The 20,681-nt window shown below is 41.9% G+C and overlaps 1 protein-coding gene across 6 annotated transcripts; it reads left to right on the top strand.

The window, feature by feature from the left end:
* Positions 1-1,085: 1,085 nt before the first annotated feature.
* tprb (translocated promoter region b, nuclear basket protein) lies at positions 1,086-20,666 on the top strand. 6 transcript variants are annotated; one of them, XM_055187184.2, is made up of 50 exons: positions 1,086-1,276; positions 1,512-1,616; positions 1,699-1,772; positions 1,895-1,991; positions 2,115-2,218; positions 2,384-2,548; positions 3,565-3,657; positions 3,746-3,826; positions 3,939-4,026; positions 4,164-4,304; positions 4,472-4,569; positions 4,652-4,849; positions 4,963-5,070; positions 5,172-5,401; positions 5,480-5,643; positions 5,728-5,870; positions 6,168-6,316; positions 6,403-6,565; positions 6,643-6,777; positions 8,219-8,359; positions 8,450-8,606; positions 8,750-8,916; positions 9,558-9,710; positions 9,815-10,135; positions 10,457-10,644; positions 10,725-10,872; positions 10,987-11,124; positions 12,540-12,671; positions 12,772-12,902; positions 13,002-13,212; positions 13,296-13,442; positions 13,528-13,726; positions 13,882-14,078; positions 14,158-14,231; positions 14,346-14,542; positions 14,618-14,920; positions 15,024-15,166; positions 15,328-15,408; positions 16,313-16,510; positions 16,596-16,739; positions 17,077-17,170; positions 17,282-17,442; positions 17,532-17,600; positions 17,686-17,774; positions 17,858-17,961; positions 18,061-18,156; positions 18,515-18,674; positions 19,239-19,351; positions 20,207-20,293; positions 20,507-20,666. In XM_055187184.2, exons 1-50 carry the CDS (start codon positions 1,126-1,128, stop codon positions 20,548-20,550), a joined length of 7,074 nt encoding a protein of 2,357 aa, XP_055043159.2. In that variant the 5' UTR covers positions 1,086-1,125; the 3' UTR covers positions 20,551-20,666. The 6 variants fall into 6 exon arrangements, with proteins under 6 accessions (XP_055043159.2, XP_055043155.2, XP_055043156.2 ...); XM_055187180.2 differs by having other exon boundaries at positions 19,236-19,351; XM_055187181.2 differs by having other exon boundaries at positions 17,683-17,774.
* Positions 20,667-20,681: the final 15 nt, after the last annotated feature.

Below are 20,681 nucleotides of genomic sequence, written 5' to 3'. Positions count from 1 at the left end.
AGGCGACAATGGTAAGAAAATAGGACGAAACAGTTGAGTAACACGTTCACAGAAATACGCGACATGTTCACGCAAAAAGGCCGAAAAACGTGTCAGTGTCACGGAAAACACTCACGAAATTACGTACCTAGTCTATATTGTAAAAATTAAAAATAGATTACCCTATGTGCTTTCATGGAACTTATTTTTTCTTAAAGATATCAAGATACAAAAACAGAGATAAAAACACACAGAATGCAGTTTGCATGTTGTGAAGCATTTCTGTGAAGTTGATTTATAGAAATTTAAGAAGGGACAAGTAACTTGTTTTGGGGAGGAAACAAGGAAATGTGAGATTATTCAACCTGCACGTCAGACCGTTTCGTGTACGGCCGTTGCATAAAATCTCAATCCGAAGGATGCAGCCTGCGGAGGTCGCATATGCAGGCTGCATATGTCATCAAGCCTGGTTTATTAAGTTTACTAAGCATTACATTCGCAAGTCATAAGCATATTACAACAACTTACAATTAACTAAGAATAATAGTCAAATGTATAATTGTTAATAGTCTGAAATGAGACAGTCTTGATGACGTATGCGGCCTGCGGGTGCGGCCTACTGGGGCTGCAGCCTTCGGATTGAGAAACAGCCATATATCATCGTGTGTCTGTTCACTACAATGCATCTGTACGACCATAAGTACAATTTTTAACATACCGTATATGAACTGCACTAACATAAACATACTTACATGTGACTCCTCGACACTGGTACCAGCACAAACACGGACGAACAAATTTACCAGTTAACACACACACTTCAGTTTTCGTCTGTCTTCGTGACACGTGATTCTTTTCTCCGCGCTTTTCATGATGGGCCAATCACAGCCGTTTGCGACATCTCGAACGGAGTTTTATTTAATAACCATTTTATGTCAGTTTCTGGATCATTTGTATGGCTAAGACTTACTTTTGGAATTCACGTATTTTAACGATTATAATTTTGTGTATAAATGTTTCAAGAAATATCCTGAAACGTTTGGCTCCTCATTGTTAGCAGCGCAGCGCCCCCCTCAGGAACAGCAAAGATAACAGCTGCTTTGCTACTGCATTTCGGCGGAAGAGGAGGAGCCGGAGACACGAAAAATGGCGGCTGTGTTGCAGCAAATATTGGAGCGGTCTGAGGTATCGAAACTCCAAAAACCTGTCCTGACTAAACTGGAGAAGTACATTTCGGATCAGCAATGTGAAATTGATTCTCTGAAGGCACAACAGGAGCAATATCGAGTGGACAGTGGTAAGGTTTTGTGGTTATAGCAATGGTTGAATTTTGCAAACGGGGCCTGAGCTCAAGTCATGCCGAAATAAAACTAAATATCGTTTCAACGCAGGTTAAACGCTATTTTTCATGTAGTAATTTAATGCTTGATTTAATGATTCGTTTCGTTTGCTTGTTACAGCATGTTTCAGTCTCTGTTTATAAGGGTAAGTTTATAGTGTTGATTGGTAGTCCATGTGTTTGTTTCTTACAGAACAACAGTATTTTGACATCGAGAAAAAGTTCGGAGAGAGCCAAGCTCAGTTTGTGTCCCAAACTCAAGAGCACCAGATACTAAAAGAGGACTACATCAAACTAGGTAAGCAAGCACGTGGGAAATGTATCATTCTTGTAACTAAATAACATTGAACTTGACGGCATTTGTACATTTTTTTTTATAGAGAATGATTTGAAGCTTTTACAAGAGAAAAGTAAGGAACAAGCGTCTTCCTACGCTAAACTCGAATCTCAACAGGTATTGAATGATCTGTTTATTTGTATCTTACCTTTCTGATTGAGGGAGAAGCTTTTGCATTATCTCGAATAGTGAGATCATGTCCAAGGAAAGAGTTAATATAAAGTTTTTTTTTTTTGCAGAATGAACTGTCCAAAGCCAAAGATGAGCTTGAGGCGGAGAAGAGGGAGCTCGTGCGGACCTTGGAAAGAAGATCTCAGGAGATGGAACACCAAAGCGGTATTTATTTAGCTCTTGTGTAACCATCAAAATCTACATTAAATAATTTGGGCGTAAAAGTTGTACGTCAGGTGCTAGTTTTCCTTTGAGGAAACTTGCTAAAAGAATTACTGCAATTTTTAGAGGACCTGAAGCGTCTTAATGAAAGACTGATGGAGGTCAGTGGAGAGAAGATGCAGTTTCAGCTCAAATTGGATGAATCTGAAGCATCTGAAGTTTCGATCAAGGTACGATGGGGTCCACGATGTATTTATTACACTAGCAGGAGTCCTGATCACCCACAGCCCAAATTTGCCAAAATAAACACTTTACTTGCAATGTAACAAATGCGCATTTTTACACCAGAACCTTAAAGGTGTATTTACTACGTTGACACTGTGTTTATCATTTAGTATAAAGAGAAACGAATGGAGCAGGAAAAAGATCTACTTCAAGGTCAAGTCACCTGGCTAAACACTGAGCTCAAAGCCAAGAGTGAGGAGCTGCTGTCTCTCTCACGGCAGAAAGGCGGTGAGATCCTGGAGCTCCAATGCAACCTTAACAACAAGGAGGATAAGGTACTGCACAATCGTGCGGATTTCATACTTTTTTATATTTAACATCATTGTATGCCATCAGTAATGTTAACGTGTATATGGGTGATTCTCACGAAAACTTGGTTTTAAAAATGTCAAGCATTAAAATGTAGAAATTGCTTAAATTTACTTTTTTTCCCACCAGACATTGAAAAACAAAGTCTGGAGTAAATGGGAACATTAATTTAAAAACTTTTACTTATCATTTAACACATTTTGTAACATAATTTAAAAAATTAGTCCTAAAAAAATCTCATTACCGCAACAGTCAGAAAACATCAACACTGACATATTTTCAAAATGACATGACAAACCTGAAAGAACATAATTTGGAGATTCTGCACATGCATTTAAAATCAAAGTATTATGCTTCTATTAATTAAATTAACATTTAATAAGCATCTGTTGTGGTAATGATAATCAAAACGTCGTGTAAGCATTCTGACAAGACAATATTTCAAATTAACTGTGAAAAAATGATCTTACCTGGTATCCATCTTGAAGGAACTGGTTCATGTGCTTGGTCACTCAAAATCAAACTGTCTGTGTGCTTAAACTGTTCTCAAAAAGTGTTGCGGAGGATGAGAACATCAGGCATGGACACATCATTTTCCTAATTTTTCTTCATTATTATTATACATGAATATTCAGTAAATATTTTTTCTGTCATCTAAACATCCATTTATTTTTTTTTCTTAATATTTTTGTGTTAATTTGATTAAATTACAACATAACGCATGTTCAAACACAGCCGGACACATTCCGGTAATGAGAATTTCAGCAGAAAATGAGATAAAATTTACAATTATAAATTCTTATGTTGAAATCACACATTGTGCAAGGTAGAACATATTGTGTTAATTCTGATGCTTTTTAATGTTACTATATTACACATTTTAAAGCTAAAATCATTAGTGCCGTGGTGTTTCAATGGTTTCGTGAGAATCACCCAAATATAAGTTGTTAGTCAAGTGTTAATCCTTTTTATTCCCATCTAGATTGCCCAACTTCAAGATCAGGTGAACAGTCTAAAGGTGTCCAATGAGAACCTTCAGAGGCAAGCCGAGGAAATGAACTCCAAACTAAAAGAGGTTAATACAGTTTGCAACAAAAACAGAGGATTTGTGAAATGATTTAAATTTGTTTTATAAATTCTCATAATCTTTTGGACTTTTTTAGGCAAAGGAGCACCAAGCCAGTTTGGAAGAGAAGTTCAGCAGTGAAATCAATGCAAATATCAAACTTTCCAATTTGTATAAGGTAAACTTGCCTGTCTTGGTGAGAGAAATGAAAGGATATGCATAGAAGTTTACTTTAAAAAATTTTGGATAGCTTGTATAACATATTAGTAATAAAATGTGTTGATTGACAGGGAGCAGCGGCTGATGCTGAGGCCAAGAGTGAGGAGCTCAGCAAAGCTGTGGAGGAACTTCACAAGCTGCTCAAAGAGGCTGGAGAAGGTAAGAAACCTGTGCTTAAAATGTTTTAAACATTTACCTGGAATCAAACAGGACTTCCTACTGCAGTAGATGCAAGGATGCTAGTTAATTCATTGGGATGTTTGCATTTTTTTACATGTCCTTTCTGCTGTGGACAGCACATAAAGCTCTGGAGATGAAGATGGTGGAGCTGGAGGGTTGTAAAGACAAGGAAATTGCTGAACTAAAAGAAAAAATCAGCAGCCAGGAAAAGGAACTGGACAATGCTAATGCATTGCTGTCTGATGCCAAACACAGAGGTAAGCATCACCACTTAATCTTCTGACTGTCTTTGTTGTTTAATTTTTTTGCAGTCGAAAACTGCACATTTCGTAATCTTTATTGATTTCAGATTGTTCGCATTTAAAATTAGCAGTGATTTGTGACCCTTTTTATTCTTAATGTGATTTCTGTGTGGTTGTTGCAGTACCCTCTTCACGTCTCACAGAAGAGCTGGTGACCACCATGTCCCCCACAGCATCTGCAGTAGCTAAAATCATCAAACCAGGCATGAAACTCACAGAGGTACTGAGTTATCCTATATGTGGAAATGATGTATTTCAGTCAGTAAGGATTTCAACTACAGCATTTCTTTTTGCTTTTGTAGATATATACAGCATATGTAGAGGCCCAAGAGCAGCTGCAACGGGAAAAGCTCGAGAACAAACGTCTGCACAAATACCTGGATGACATCGTTCAGGAGATGGAAGCCAAGGCGCCCATCCTCAAGAGGCAGAGAGAGGAACATGAGCGCTTGCAGAAGTCTGTCTCCAGTCTTTCTGCTAAACTAGAGCAAGCTGTTGCGGTGAGGAAGAAATAGCCCTGCTACATGCTATATCGTCGTACTTTGCATCATAGCAAATAGATGACCGTATTGCAAAGTAGTCCTATTGGTCTGATTGTACTTGGATTTTTCAGGAGGTCCACCGCTTGCAAAAGGAGGCAGATGAAGCCAACAAAGGTTCTTCTGTGCTGACAAGAGAAAACCAAAGGCTTGAAGTTCAGCTTGCTGATATGGCTCAACAGGTGAGGGTTTTTATACTTTTAGCTCAGTTTAGAGATCCAACTTTTAAAACTTTTATGTTTTTATATCTAAAAAAAACATTATTTTCACAATGCCGTCTCAGGTCCGTGTCCTCCTGATTGAACTGGAGGAGGCACGTGGTAATCATGTGATGCGTGATGAGGAAGATGGTTGTTCGGCTGATGTGAGCAGCACTTCCGAGGTGATCTCTCAGCATCTGGTCACCTTCCGCAGCATCGAAGAGCTCCAGCAGCAGAACCAGCGTCTCTTGGTGGCCCTCAGAGACCTCAGTGAGGCAAAAGAGAAGGATGAGTTGGAGGGAGACACCATGAGGTAAGGAACGAAAGGGTTAGATGAAGTTTGGGAATGGTTACGTGAGCATTACGTTAAGGGATGTGTTTGTGTGTTTAGACGCAGTGAGGTGGAGAAATACCTAGAGGAGCTTCAGCACGAGTTGGAGCAGTTAAAGGAAAAGAGAGCTCAAGACTTGCAAAAAGTTGATGCGGTTGCGCGACAGAGAGACATGTTCCGCATGCTGCTTGCCCAGACCACTGGCGTCACCTTCCCACAGCTAGGTGGGACATTGCACGGCACTTCAGTCTCTATGTCCTATGAGATGTCTTTGTGAGAATGTTTATTAGCTAAATGTTTGTTAACAGGTGCTGTCACGGAGGACCTGATGCTTACTTCCACCCCACGCCGATCTCCAGCCATCACACCCACTACAAGCACCCCTACAGGACTGGTTGCCACGGCAATAGAGTCTACGGAGTCCGTAGAAGCCAAGGCTGCCTTGAAACAGGTTGGCAGCTCATAGCAGGATATCCATTGATAGCATTTTTCACTGCTTTTGAATTTCACTTTAATAACTTTTTGTATAATCAGCAAATATTGAATCATTTTTTTTTTAAGTTGAGGAGAATGTTCTTGGACTCAACTTTGTATTAAATGTAAATGGATTCACTAACAGACTAAAGGGCAGAATATATAACTGTCGCAGTAGTAATTACTGATTCGTTGAGATTTTAAAGATAAATAATGCAAGGTTGTGTCTCTGGAAAATATAACATTTAATCAAAACTGTTTTATCTCTATGCAGTTGCAAGAAGTCTTCATGTCTTACAAGAAGGAAAAAAACGAGTCTGAGAAGTCTTTGGCTGAGCAAAGTGATAAACTTCAGGTTCAAGTGACTGAATTGCGCTCTGAAAACACCAAGATCTCTACGCAGCTCGAGTTTACGTCCAAACGGTTTGTCATTGAACGTCATACTGCTTTTGTGGTCTTCACATGTAGAATCTTGATTTCATTTGTGATTAATGTTGTATGCGTTGCAGGTACGAAATGCTCCAGGATAACGTTGAGGGATACCGTAAGGAGATCGCTTCTCTAAATGAGAAGACCCAAAAACAGGCTGCAACGATCCAGCAGAATGAACAGACCATACACACGCTCACCCACGACCTGCGAGCAGCATCTGAGAAACGTGCACTTGCTGAGGTGTGCAACTTGTGCATCAATGTTTTTTCTTCTAATGTTATACACATTTAATCTAAATTTGATTTTGTGTGTCTCAGTCTGAAGCCGAGAACTTGCGTAAAGAGAGAGACATGTTGAAAATGGTGGAGGCACGGCTGACCCAGGAGAAAGAGTCTATTCAGGCCCAACAGCTTGGCCAGAGTTTGCTGCTGACCAACCTCAAATCAATACAGGTGATGAGTGCTATTATATAGAATCGTGACACCCTTATTATGAAGTAACTCAAATTGTGGTGCATGTGATCTTAAAGTAGTAGTCAATTTTCTTTAAAAAATCCAGATAATTTACTCACCACCATGTCACCCAAAATGTTGATGTCTTTCTTTGTTCAGTTGAGAAGAAATCATGTTTTTTGAGGACAACATTCCAGAATTTTTCTCATTTTAATGGACTTTAACGGCGCATTTACATGGGGCGTAAGCGTTAACGCTTAACGGAAGGCTTGTCCAACAGCCAATGACAGTGGCCGCTACACATATTCCGTTCTTCCATAAACGTAATTGGCTGGCTCTACCTAGGTTACTTGCATAAGGCGATCTGATTGGCTGACGCACGCGTTGCCGCTTGAAAAGTTGAGAAATGTTCAACTGACACGGCGCTGACGGATCCCCAATTCTGTTCGGCAACGCATGACGTCACCCATTAAAAGTGAATGGGAAGCGTTAACGCTGAAGCCCCATGTGAATGCGCCGTTATGGATCCCCAACACTTAACTCAACACTTAACAATCCCAACTCTAAACAATCCCAAATGAGGCATAAGGGTCTTATCTAGCGAAATGATTGTCATTTTTGACAATAAATAAATAAAAATATGCACTTTTAAACTTCTCATCTTCCTCCGGTCCTGTGACGCGCCAGCGCGACTTCACACAATACGTCAAGAGGTCATGGATGACGAATGCGAAACTGCCCCAGTGTATACAAGTGTGGAGAAAGAGGACCGTTCTGACGTTGTTGTATGTCGAATAATACTAATGTCTTTGTGTACACAAATGTGCGTTTCATATATGTAACATGTCACCTTTCTATGTCACTACGCAATTACGTGAGGTTGCGCTGGCGCTTCACAGGACCGGAGATAGACGAGAAGTTGTGTTTTAAAAGTGCATATTTTTAATTTTTCTTGTCAAAAATGACAATCATTTTGCTAGATAAGACCCTTATGCCTTTTTTTGGGATCGTTTAGAGTCTTTACAACTCAGTTGAAAAAAACTGTTAAGTGTTGGGGTCCATCAAAGTCCATTAAAATGAGAAAAATCCTAGAATGTTTTCCTCAAACATAATTTCTTCTTGACTGAACGAAGAAAGAAAGAAAGACATCAACATTTTGGATGACATGGTGGTGAGTAAAATATCTGGATTTTTTTTTTTTTAGAAAATGGACTAATCCTTTAATCTGACCTGGTTTGACTTTTTTTTTTTTTTTTTTTTTTAAGTTTAGTTAAGGTTACTATAACTAGTAAATAGCTTTTTTAAATCTCAGCGGCACAACCCTAAATCTCACCACTGTTGCTTGAGCTGTCACAGCACCTAAAAATATTTGAGCAGCATAAACCCCACAGAGTTGAAAACCTCTGAGGATCCTTTTTGAAGAGTTGTGTTTGCATTAAAGGCAACTTTGGAGCGCTCCGAGACTGAGGTCAGGCAGCGTATGACTGCTCAGATCGAGAAGCAGGAGAGAGAGATCACTCAGCTGCAGAAGAGACTGGAGAACGAAGTAGAGCAAAAACACCTGTTGGCACGCAATCAAGATGTAAGCACTCCTTTTCTCCTCTTATATCCTAATTCTCCATGTTGCTTACCTCATACGTCCCTTCTCTTTCCCTCTCTCTCTTCCACACAGATGCAGCTGATGGATGCTAAGAAGCAGCTGGAAGCACAAGCAGCTCAGCACCAGAGGACCAGAGAACAACTTGGTGCTGCCCAGCTGGAGCTTGACAAACTGAGGTTGCAGATGAGTAGCGGTGAGAGTCGTCTGGTGTCCCCAACAGCGCACACAGGTGAGATAATAAGCCTACGTGGAATCGGCCCACTTGCTTCACAGTTGTTGATGTGGAAAACCTGAAACGTGTAAAAAAAACAGCCGTACGATGTAGGGAATGCATGTAATTTTTGAATAATGGTTGTTTTGTCACTCCTCCAGGACTGCAAAGCGGTGAGGGTGAAGTGGAGACTCTGCGTGCCCAGCTGAATCAGGCAGGAAAATGGGCGGATGAGCTAGCCGAGCGCCTGAAAAGCACCACTGCAAGTATGGAGCAGTACAAATCCATGTGTCTGAACCTGGAGGAATCTCTGGATAAAGAGAAACAGGTGAGAAGAAAAGCTTTATTTTGGGCTCAAATTAGGGTATTGACTTGATGTCAGTGTTTTTATTTAATAACATGAAATTGTATTTATAATGCATTTGTTTTTGATTAAAATAAACATGCAATATTTAGCTTTTATAGGAAAACACCACCGTTGTTCAATATTTTACTATATTCTTACCTCAGCTTAGATAAATTAATACATGCCTATCTTTTTAAATGCGTGCACTTTTAATATTTGTATAGCGCTTCTTGAATGTGTTAGCATTTAGCCTAGCCCCATTCATTCCTATGGCTCCAAACAAAAGTTTTGTTTTGTGCCACCATACTTACTCATGTAACACTCTTTAAATAGGGAAAACATGAAATTGTTTGGTGGCTTCTAAATTCATCCCTGTTTGGATCCTAAGAAATGAATGGGGCTAGGCTAAATGCTAACACATTTATGAAGCACTGTACAAAGATTAAAAGTGCATGCATTGAAAAAAGAGGCATGTGTTAATTAGTCTAAGTTGGGGTAAGAATATAGTAAAATATTGAAAAACGGTGGTGTTTTCCTTTAAGTATATAGGATGGATTCAGGTCATTGAGATGCCTGTCAAAAAGTGTCTGAATTAACCCCATCTATGTTTGCCCCATTTATAGGTGACAGAGCAGGTGCGCAAATCTGTGGAAAACCAGGTGGAGGCAGTTCAGGAGCAGTACAAGCAGCTGGAGCAGAAACTTCAAGAGGTGGACAAAGAAAATCAGAGCTTGCAGGAGGAGAAAAACAAAGCAGTTGCTGCCGTAGAGCAGGAGGTAACTTACTAAATCGCTTTAATGTTTCAGGTTTAAAAGGACTGCGTTTCATGTATGTGATTTAATTCACGGCTGTGGCTGTATATATCGGTTCTTTATTCCAGCTGAGCACGCTGAGAAAGTCACTGAGCAGCCTCCAGGCGGAGTACCAGAGTGCCTTAGAGAGAGCCTCCGTTGCTGTAGCCCAGGAACAACAGGCCATCTCGGATGGTCAGGAGCAGGCCAGGTTGGCGGCCGAGGCGCAGGATAAGTACGAGAGGGAGATGTTGCTGCATGCAGCCGATGTGGAGGCCCTCCAGGCTGCCAAAGCTCAGACTCAGCAGGCTTGTCTTCTCAAACAACAGCTTGAGGAGAAGATCCAGAGCACCAGTGCACAGCTGCTGGAGGCTCGCATCTCTTGGGAGGAACAGGAAAAGATTCTTAAGGTAAATGCACTGTAATGTTCATACATATGTGACATGGACCACAAAACCAGGGGCAACTTTTTAAAATTAAGATTTATACATTATCTGATAGCTAAATAAATGAGCTTTCAATATTGATATATGGTTTGTTAGGATATGATAATATTTTGGCTGTTTGAAAAACGCTTTGATAAAGGGAGTTAGGCCGACAACCAAAACACACTTGTAGCCAATCAGCAGTGTCCCTGTAACATTTCAAGTTTTCATGTTGCGATTTCATATTGAATACTAATGGTGGATGAATTTAATGTTTTATTTTGTATCTACCCCTCTCCCTATCAGGAGGAGCAGTGCAAGTTAGAGTCTCGCTGTGAGGATCTGCAGAAACAGAACACCCTCCTCCATGAGCAGATTCAGACTTTGAGTGGAAAGATGGCCAGTCAGCTGCAGCGTGCGACCACTGAGAGTCCACTAAACATCTCACTGACTGAGGAGGGCAAGTCTCAGGAGCAACTTCTAGAGATCCTCAGGTGAGCGTTTGTCCTTTGCACTTCAACTCCGTATCCTCTCAGATTTATCCTCTCAACTACTTTCCCTCTGTTGTCTCCAGGTTTGTGCGGCGAGAGAAGGAGATCGCAGAGTCTCGCTTCGAGGTTGCTCAGGGCGAGAGTCTGAGGCACAGGCTTAGAGTGGAGCATCTGGAGAGAGAGCTAAAGGACCTACAGGAGAACCTGAATTCTGAGAGAGAGAAGATGCAGGTCAGAATGAAGGACCAGAATGAAGTTGAATCCAATAAGAAATCATTACTAGTGCTCCACAACAACTTTGATTACTCTGAGAGATTTTCCTTTTTAATTGTAATTTGTCTAAAGGTCACTGCAAAGACGCTGGCCCAGCATGATGAGCTCATGAAGAAGACCGAGACCATGAATGTCCTCATGGAAACCAATAAGATGCTGAGAGAGGAGAGGGAAAAGCTGGTGCAAGAGCTGGAGGAGACTCAAGCTAAGGCAAGCCTCAGCTGATCAATATATAAAGAGGCTAATTCATGTTACCATATTTTCCGGACTACAAGTCACTCTTTTTTTCATAGTTTGGCTGGTCCTGCGACTTCTAGTCAGGTGCGACTTAGTCTCGCGTAGCCAGACCTTCAATACTGAAGGTCTGGTGTTTTTCGCTGCTTTTTCTGGACAAAGCCCGTCCACAAGCTGTTTGAACAACATGTCAAACAACCAATCACAGTTTGTTTCGTGTAGCGTCACGTTTCGGACTCCCCACAATAACGAGCCGGCTGGCAACAAGTCAGTTATTGAAATAACCAGCCGCAACCGAATGGCATCTAAATAAACAACATTACTCACCATAGAACAACGTTGTTCACTTCATCAACAACCACACCAATGAGACGCTCTCGTTAAACATCTGTTTGTAGCATATCTCCACTTTTTAACACATACAAGCAATTCAGGAGAACCAAACTTTTTGACTCCACTAACTGCCTCAAGCAAAACTCTTGGACGGCTTTTAGAGAGTCTATGCTGCGAACTTTGCATATTTTTGAGAATCCAATGTTCAGCTGATCATGATAACTCGTTATTATCCACGTAAACACGACTGATTCTCTTCCTCAATGGAACATCAGAGCTTTGTTTTCCAGGGACCGAAACTAATCGCGACACTCGCGTCTCCTGGAAATCCGGTTTATTTCAACCAATCAAAAGACGACTTTAGACATTCTCACAGGGTTTCCAGAAAAGTGTACAAAAAACATCAGACGTTCAGCCAACAGTCTGTGGGCGTGACGTCTGAGGCTGAGACTAGGTGCGACTTGTATGTCCAAATTAATTCATATGAACCAATAGAAACCATTACAGTCTACAGCCGCGAGAGTCCGCTCTATGCTGCTCCTATATTTATGCAATTCAATGGATTCAGTGATGTGGAATGACTTGGGGATCTTTTTGAAGTGGATTTGGCTTGTCGTGTTAATTTAACCTATTCAGCCTCCCAGGTATGTTCGATATGTTGTTGCGTTTGGTGAATAAATGCTAATGTTACGTTAACGTATGCAAACATATTTAGCATGCTGTTTTGTGTGCCTTTGTTTAGTTGAATAACTTCTTTCCAAATTAAATGTCTGTTCTTGGGCTTGGATTTTATGAAATAATTTTCTATATAAACATGACGTATGGTGTTTAGTGCGACTTATACATGTTTTTTCCTCTTCAAAGCACATTTTTGGCTGATGCGACTGGAAAATATGGTATACAAGTTGTATGTTTTATCAGTATGTGTGTATGTTTTTGTAATGCTCTCTACCAAGAACTTGATCAGATGAGTTTTAAATGTGAAGTACTCACCTTGCCTGCTTTAGGCAGATTTGCATATTTTTTCATAAATGATAATTTTGTGTTTTGGTTCACAGGTACGCAAACTGGAGTCAGACCTCTCACCCATGCAAGAGTCCATCACAGAGCTGAGCGAGAAGAGCGGCGTCTTACAGTCAGAGAAGAAGCTTCTGGAAGACGACATCAAACGCTGGAAAGCCCGCACTCAGGTCAGAACTGTTTATGTACCTTGAAAGGTTTTGCTTGTGTTGGAAAACCAATATAAGTGCTAGTTGATAGATCCTGACGATTTTTTCGTATGGTTTCCAGCATCTGGTAAGCCAGCAGAAAGACACTGACCCAGAGGAGTACAAGCGCATGCACTCCGAGAGGGAGGTGCATGTCAAACGTATCCAGCAGCTCACTGAGGAGACAAGTCGGCTTAAAGCTGAGGCTAGCAGGTTGGAGTGGTTGTTCTGCTTTTCCTTCCCCTGTTGACACCACTATATTTTCAGAAGTGTAAAAGGCTAATTTTTCTCTCTTGTTGTTGCTCTCTGCAGGAATAGTGGCTCTTTGACCACACTGCAGTCTCAGGTACAGAACCTGAGGGAGAACCTTGGGAAGGTGATGGTGGAGAGAGACAATCTAAGAAAGGACCAAGAGGCCAAAGTTCTGGATATCCAAGAAAAAGTCAAAACCATCACGCAGGTCAAGAAGATTGGCCGGCGGTATAAAACTCAGTATGAAGAGCTCAAGGTCGAATATGACAAGGTAGGTTTGCTTTTGTATGACTAAATCACACTCCACACTTGTTGCGAACAATTTTAGAGTTGATTTGGTCTGGTTTTGTACAGCTGGTTGCTGCAGCAGCTTCTGCACCAATGCAGGATCAAGAGGCCCAGCAGGCATCCGCTCAAGAACTTCAGGGCCTGAGAGAGTCCCTCAGCCAGTCAGAGAACAGAGCAAGGGAACTTGATGGTCAGCTGGAGAACCTTAACAGAGTAAGCACCTGGATCTACATCACTTGAGATCTTTTTCCTAATTCGTATCTTCCGAGTTCCTCATTTTTGGTTGTGTCCTGTGCAGGTTGTGGGTGAGCGGGAAGCGGAGTCACGCAGCGCACAGGAACAGGCCTCTCGCCTGCAGGGGGAACTAACACGCCTCAGACAGGAGCTTCAAGAGAAATCTTCTCAAGAGGAGCGACTCAAACAGCAGCTAGGTGAAAAGGAGGAGAGGACCAAGAAGGCTATAGTTGTGGCAAAGCAGAGGATCAGCCAGCTTACAAGTAAGAATCCAGACAGGAAAAAATATGAGAACCAACTGGTTCCAATGTGGTCTTAGATTGTCATCCTTTTGTTAGCAGTTAGTTGGATGCTAAGGTTCAGGTTACGTTCTTTATCAGTTTGTGATACTTGACTCTGCCCACTTTTATTCCTCAAGACATTAAGAATCAGCTCCAGTTGGAAAATGAGGAGCTTAAGCAACAAAAAGAAGAACTGGATGTACGTGTGAGCGCGCTAAAGTCCCAGTACGAGGGACGTCTGAGCAGACAGGAGAGGGAGCTGCGAGACCTCCGCGAGCAGCAGGAAAGACATGGAGAACAGAGAGATGAGACTCCAGAGCAGGGCTCCAACAAGGTAACGTCATATGATCTTTCATTTACGAACATATAGCTGAACAGATACTGTAGTGTTTATTGATTTCCTTTGTCTACAGACCCAGGAACAGCAACGAACAACAGAACAGCGACAGATCTCTCTGAAGACCACCCCAGTGGCTGAAAGAGGAAGGTACATTATTTTAAGGGGATTTCTTGGTGTTTGTGTGCTTTATAAGGAAATCAAAATTGTCACACCTCTCCAAAACTGCACCTCTTTACAAGACTCTCATTCTAACTTCTACAGTGCAAGCACTTCAGAACCTCCAACCGCCAACATAAAGCCCACACCACTGGCAGCAACCCCCAGCAAGCCTCCTGCCATCCCAGGGAACAAGTCCACCCCAAGGGCCAGCATCAAACCCATGATCACACCTGCCCCAGTGCCCACCCCTACACCCACGGCCACAGTCATGCCCACGACACAGGTGGAGAGCCAAGAAGGTAAGCTTTTGACTATCAAAAACATTAACCTGTCAAATCGAGAGCAAATGTTAATCATTTTATCTCGCCCTATAGCCATGCAGTCATCCGAGGGCCCGTTGGAGCATGTGACCGTGTACGGCAGTGCTAGCGGTTCAGTGCGCTCAACCAGCCCTAACGTTCAGCCCACGCTTTCTCAACCTTTGTCGAACGTTCAACAGCAGAACCAAGCCACTGCTTTCATCCAGCCCACCCAGCAACAATCCCAGCCCCTCGCTGAACCATCCAATCAAGAGTCGACGGCTGCTGTTTTGATGCCGGTCTCACAGTTAGAGAGGCCTCTTTCCACATCCACGGGACTCTGGGGTGCCACTGCTAGCACAAGCAGTGGTAGTGCAGGTAATATCAGATTAAGTCAATACAAGTTGCACTGCTACACCAAAGCACAATGTATCATGTAATGTAGTCTATAGCTGAACCAAGATTATTCTCTTGTATACAGTGACAGCTTCTCCTAGTAATCCCTTGACCAAACGTCCCCGTGAAGAGGAGCAGGAGAGTATGTCTGCTGACACACAGTCCCAGGATGAGCCAAACGAGACCCCGATTTGCAAAAGGGTCCGCATCTATAGAGTGGAGCTGGATGTAAGCCATGCACACATTTTAATAGTCCAAATTTATTGCATACATTCATGTTTTCTGAATTTTAGGGTTTTACAGTTGTAATTTGAGGGTACATGAGGGTACATCACAGGGTACATTGTATATGTGATGTGCTTTTAATGTTGTGTATGTACTGTTTTTAGGAAGAGGGTTTGGCTGAGGAGAGCACTGAGGCTGAGAGCGTGGTACCAGGGGAGAGCCAAGATGCCCCAGATGCTGGACTGGTGTGTGAACTTCCTATTTCTTAAAGTATACAGACACAGTAGATGACCAGCTAAATGTGAAACTAAAAGATTTGTTTGCAGGGGTTTGAGTGCTATACTTTAGGGCTGCAACAACTAACCGATAAAATTGTTAACACATTTCATTTTCGAATTTCATTATCGATTAGTTGTTCTGTGACGTCACTTGCTCCTGGACAGCGCAGACACACGTCTGTTTCATACAGCGTGAACTGTGTGCTTATAAAGTCATGTGCAAAATTTCCTCACCAGCACATATCTCATGCTGCGTTCACACCAAACGCGAATAGAGCATCTGGTGCGAATGATTCAATGTTAAGTCAATGTAAAGACTGTTTACGCGCATCTGGAGGTCTTGCGGCGCGAATAAGGCGTTTAGCGTGGCGTGGTAGACGCGAATCCACGTCATTTGCGCATCTAGTTTGCGCGAATGACGCAAGTTAAGCGTTGCCACAGGAAACGAGCGAGTTGAAAAATCTGAACTTTGGCGGAAAATCGCTTCGCGTTAACAATCAGGAGCTTGTTCTAGTAGTGATGTGATTACAGGAAACAAGCAGAGTCGCAGAAGCCCCTCCCATTACGCGAATTTCCGAGTGAACGTCTCGAATGACTAGAATTTCACACGCGAATGAAGCCAGTAAACTCAAAATGTTCAAGTGTTCAACTACGCGCGAATAGCACATTTTTGCTGCCTCTACCGCATCTGGTGTGAACGCACAGTAAAGACTCAATTCGTTTTGTTTGTTTGTTTTACTATTTAAAAAGCTACACAAACATGGCTTAAAATAAGTTAAAATAGAAATTAATAATATTTGTTTTTATCCGATTAGTCGATTAATCAGAAAAAACAATCGCCTGATTAATCGATTATGAAAATAATCGTTAGTTTCAGACCACCTATACTTTGGAGATGATGGATGAGATGCCAGGACCATCTCAGTCTGTTCCTGGAGATCAGCTTCTGCCGCATCCCTCTGAGAGCCATCGAAGCCCGGAGGGACCTGAGCATAACGTCATAGTCATTGGTAGTGACACAGACTCTGAGGAAGATCGTGAAGAAACCGACGAGGAGGAAGAAGAGCCGGTATAGTCACACTTGAATGATGTTTAAGCACAAAATGTATTTCTCTCTTGTCGAAGAAGGTTAACATTTTTTCCTCCAATCTTAGGATTATGGAGAGGAGGATGAGGAAGAGGATGATGAAGATGACGACGAAGACGAGGATGGTGGCATTGGAGAAGAGGGAGAGGACAGCAATGAAGGAAGTGGCAGCAGAGATGGCGATGAGGCGTACGAAGGCGACGACACCGAGGTACACACACACACACACACACATCCCAACACCTTCCATGGGATAAGAGTTCAGCATAAACTCCTACATTGGGATGAAACATGCGTTTCTCATGGCAGCTGTTTTTTAGTGATCTAAGCTTGGCTTGCTGTTATGCAGTTTTTTTGTGAATACCTGCTGCTGCTCAGTTTGACTGCCAATAGCGGCATGCTTTGCTTTGTTTGGCAAGATCTCTTTTCCTCTTTCCACAGAACACATGGGTCATTCATATACATTGCTCTTAATCTTATGGGACACTAAAAAAGAAATGAACTTGCTTCAAACTGTGCCTGTTTTCCATCCACCTCTGTTTCATCAGGGTCCAGATCCCACAGATCCAGGCACAGAGACAGAAGAAAGTCTCGGAGCTACAGACTCCACCCAACGTTTGGCAGATTCTCAGAGCACCAGCTGTAAGTCAACTTAACCTAACCGTCTGCTGTCTGAAAGCGCGTTTAATAATGTCATGCTAACAAATTTTATTTTATAGTCGACTTACGGTAGAATACCACTTTTTTTCTCAGTTGAAATAGACACATTTGAGGCCTTTGGAGCTGACCCACCTGTCACCAGCTCCGCCCCCCGACCGCCACAATCACCCAGGAGGCCGCAGCACTCTCTTCCAACTCGACTAAATGTCTCCGTCTCATCTGCTCAAGAGTTTGGACAACCTGCTCAAGTCCAGGTATGTGCGGAGTTCTTGGTGCCACTGTTTGAATGTGTTAAACATTGCATGGTGTGAACACTAAAACATAACTCTGCACGTGTCTGCAGCGTCTCCCAGCTCGACGTCAGTCAGTAGGCAGAGGCCTTCAGCCTATTACCGGAATGTCTAGTAGTGCAGTGAGTCTTTCTTTTTTTTGTTGTCAAGTGTTTGTGCCGTACCACAGCTTCTTGTCTTTTAATCTGGGATCTTGTCTCTCAGCAGCAACTTCTCTTCGAGGATGATGACAGGATGGTGCCCAGCACCCCTACGCTACTTCCTCCTCGTTCAGAGGGATATGCTGAAGCAATGCAGTATGTGTCTGTTTCTATCTTTACATACAATAGCAGTAATCTTAAGTTGGTCTTGATCGGTCATTGGGTTCTTTGGTCTTAAGTTATCAACAGGTCGCAGGTGTAACGCGGTTCCGCTTTGGCTCTTCAGATGACGTCCCGCAGACCAGCTCCTCCCATTCAGACCTTGGCCAAATGCCTTCACAAGGTAACCTTTACCTGCTACCTCTTTACATTGTTCTGCAGAAAAACTGTGTCTCTTTGGGTCACTGGTTGGTTATTATTAATGATTGTGCATCTTCTGCAGGTTTAGGCATGTATGAAAGTTCTGTTTTTCTTCATGAGGAAGAATCAGGGGGCCGCAGTGTGCCCACAATGCCACTACTACAGATTGCCAGTACAGGTATACGTGTATAGAATGGCAGCATTGTGACTCGTGCTAATAGGCTTTATGCCCAGCTGCACCACCTCCCGAACCCCAGCCAGCCACCCGCCTCCTGTCTGCCATCACCGGACAAACTGATCAATCCAGGTGTGTCTGATTATTGTTGTTGTGACTACTGAGGTCAGGCATACCTGGATTAATCAGTTTGTCCAATAATGGCAGATAAGTTCAGGAAGTAGTGCAGCTGGGCATAAAGTCTATTGTTTGGCTTTGGATAAGAAACAAGCATAAAAACAAAAATGGATAAAAGCGGTCTTATGCCTTGTTTGAAGACTAACACTGTTTTTCGTTTTTTTTCTTGGGTTCAAATGTGCAGAACCAACACTTGTGCCTATTTTTACCATATCTTCTGAAGTGACCGAACATGCATCTCAGTCTGTGCCCATGGTGAGCACATCCACTCCAGGGCTTAGCGCTCCGGCAGGCCCTAGTGGAGTGGAGGACAGAGATGATATCTTTCTGGATGCAGGAGACAGGTGAGCCCTCAGATCTCAGTGGCGGACGGTGACTTCTTTTTCGAGGGTGCAGATTGCGTAGCTCGTTAAAACGTATTTAGCCCATCATGCGTGTGGCTAGTCATGTCAAAATATGTGTTCGCCGCATCATATGCAAACTTATGTGCATCACGTGTCATGTCAAAATATGTGCTGCAGATGATTCGAAGGGGTTTATGATAAGAGACGCTCACGTTTGCCAGATAATTGCATAATCTCATGTGTAATCAGAGTTTATTGTTAGGTTAGTACCTTGCGAGTATTTTGTGAACGTGAGCGTTTCTCTTATCATAAACCCTTTCGACGCATGTGCCACAGGCACGTATTTTGACGCATGATGCACATGGTTCACATGATGCTTCAAACTCATTTTGAATTCTTGCCACTCGGAGGAGAAGTCACCAAACTGCATGTTACAGTTAATCTGTCTTGTGCCATAAGCATTTTTTTTGGGGGGGGGGTTTAAAGATCATTAGGTTTATAATAGAGCTGATGGAAGATGATTGTATTTTAAGTGGACCCTATGTCTTATGTATGATTTAGCAGTGCTGAAGCTTCACTTGAGCCTGTGTCTCAGACTGAGGGAGAGGAAGCTGCCCAGCCTTCAGATGAGGCCAGCCTACCCTCCACTAGCCAGGAACCTTCTTCTAGCTCTGCAGGTATGTATGCGCACACCTACTAATTTTTTAACAAAGCTAATGGGTGATTCTCACAAAATCCAGATTTAGAAGGTGTCCAGCATCAGAATTTTTTAAACTAAAATTACTATAACCATTTATTTTCAGAGGATTTAAAAAAAAATTTTTTTAGAATTTACTTTTTACTTTTTTTAGATTATCATTATCAAAAATCATTACCGCAACATATTACATTAAATATATGAATTTACATACTCATGTTTCGGTAATGAGAACTAAAACATTTTTAACTTTTATCTGGAGAGAAAAAATAAGAACTGCTTACCTGGTAGCCATCTTGAGTGTCACCAGTAAATTATGTCCCTTCCACCTTTTTTTTTTAAATGTTAGTTCCTTGAGGGCTTAAAAATGATTGAAAATTGTTGCAGAGAATGAGAAAATTGGTCTTGGACACATTTATATTCCTTATTATTGTCTCTACATTTACTAATGATCACCAAATACCACATGTTTCTTTACTGTAAATGTTTATAGTATTACATGCACTGAAGCTTTTTATTTTTTAGATTTTTAAATTATAAATATTTCCATATCAAAGAACCCAATTCCAGTCATGGACACGTTGCGGTAATAAAAAAATGTGTCATTTGAAATCATTTGCAAAATAGTACATGAAGAGATGTTTGTAACTGTATGCTTATTTTGATCGCATTTACTTTTATTATCGAAATGTTTCATGACACCTCATAAGTCTAATTTCGCGAGAATCACTCTAATATGAAAGATGTGATGTATGGTTGCACTACATCCTGTAAATAATATAGTGTGGTGTTCCTTGGATATTTTTTTCTCATAAGTCATCTCTGTTTTTCACAGACACAAGCAGCTCTTCCAAAGCCAGAACGGGGTCCGGCAGACAGTGGACTGGTGGTCGTGGTACCCGGAGTTTCGTAAAGAGGAGGGGTAAGATCATGATTAGATCATGATCTTTTTAGCCATTACTCAGTCTGGCAAATAAATCTGGGTAATACTATCTGTTTTATTAATTGAACTGAATTGGTCAAGCTGAACTGTGATATATGGAGCATTTAGCCATCGGCAGGCATCACGTTTATCGTGTGAAATTACAAGGAACCTCAGAATTGAGTTATCTTTCTCTTTATTTTTATGCTGTAGATGGACCAGGTGTCATGGGTGTGAGGGGACGTTTTGCCCGCTGAAGCATCTCTTTATTATTCCAGTCATTGCAGCATCACCTTGTTGAACTGAGAGTTTCAGACATCATTGCATTGTTCTGTTTAAAGGCTTAAGTCAATAAATTATAGTAGTTTTTGTCGGTTGTGACCAACCC

This window comes from Misgurnus anguillicaudatus, chromosome 18 (genome assembly GCF_027580225.2).
Source record: "Misgurnus anguillicaudatus chromosome 18, ASM2758022v2, whole genome shotgun sequence".
Lineage (NCBI taxonomy): Eukaryota > Metazoa > Chordata > Actinopteri > Cypriniformes > Cobitidae > Misgurnus > Misgurnus anguillicaudatus.
Note: the sequence above shows the minus strand (reverse complement) of the source record. Positions and strands in the feature narration are given on the sequence as shown.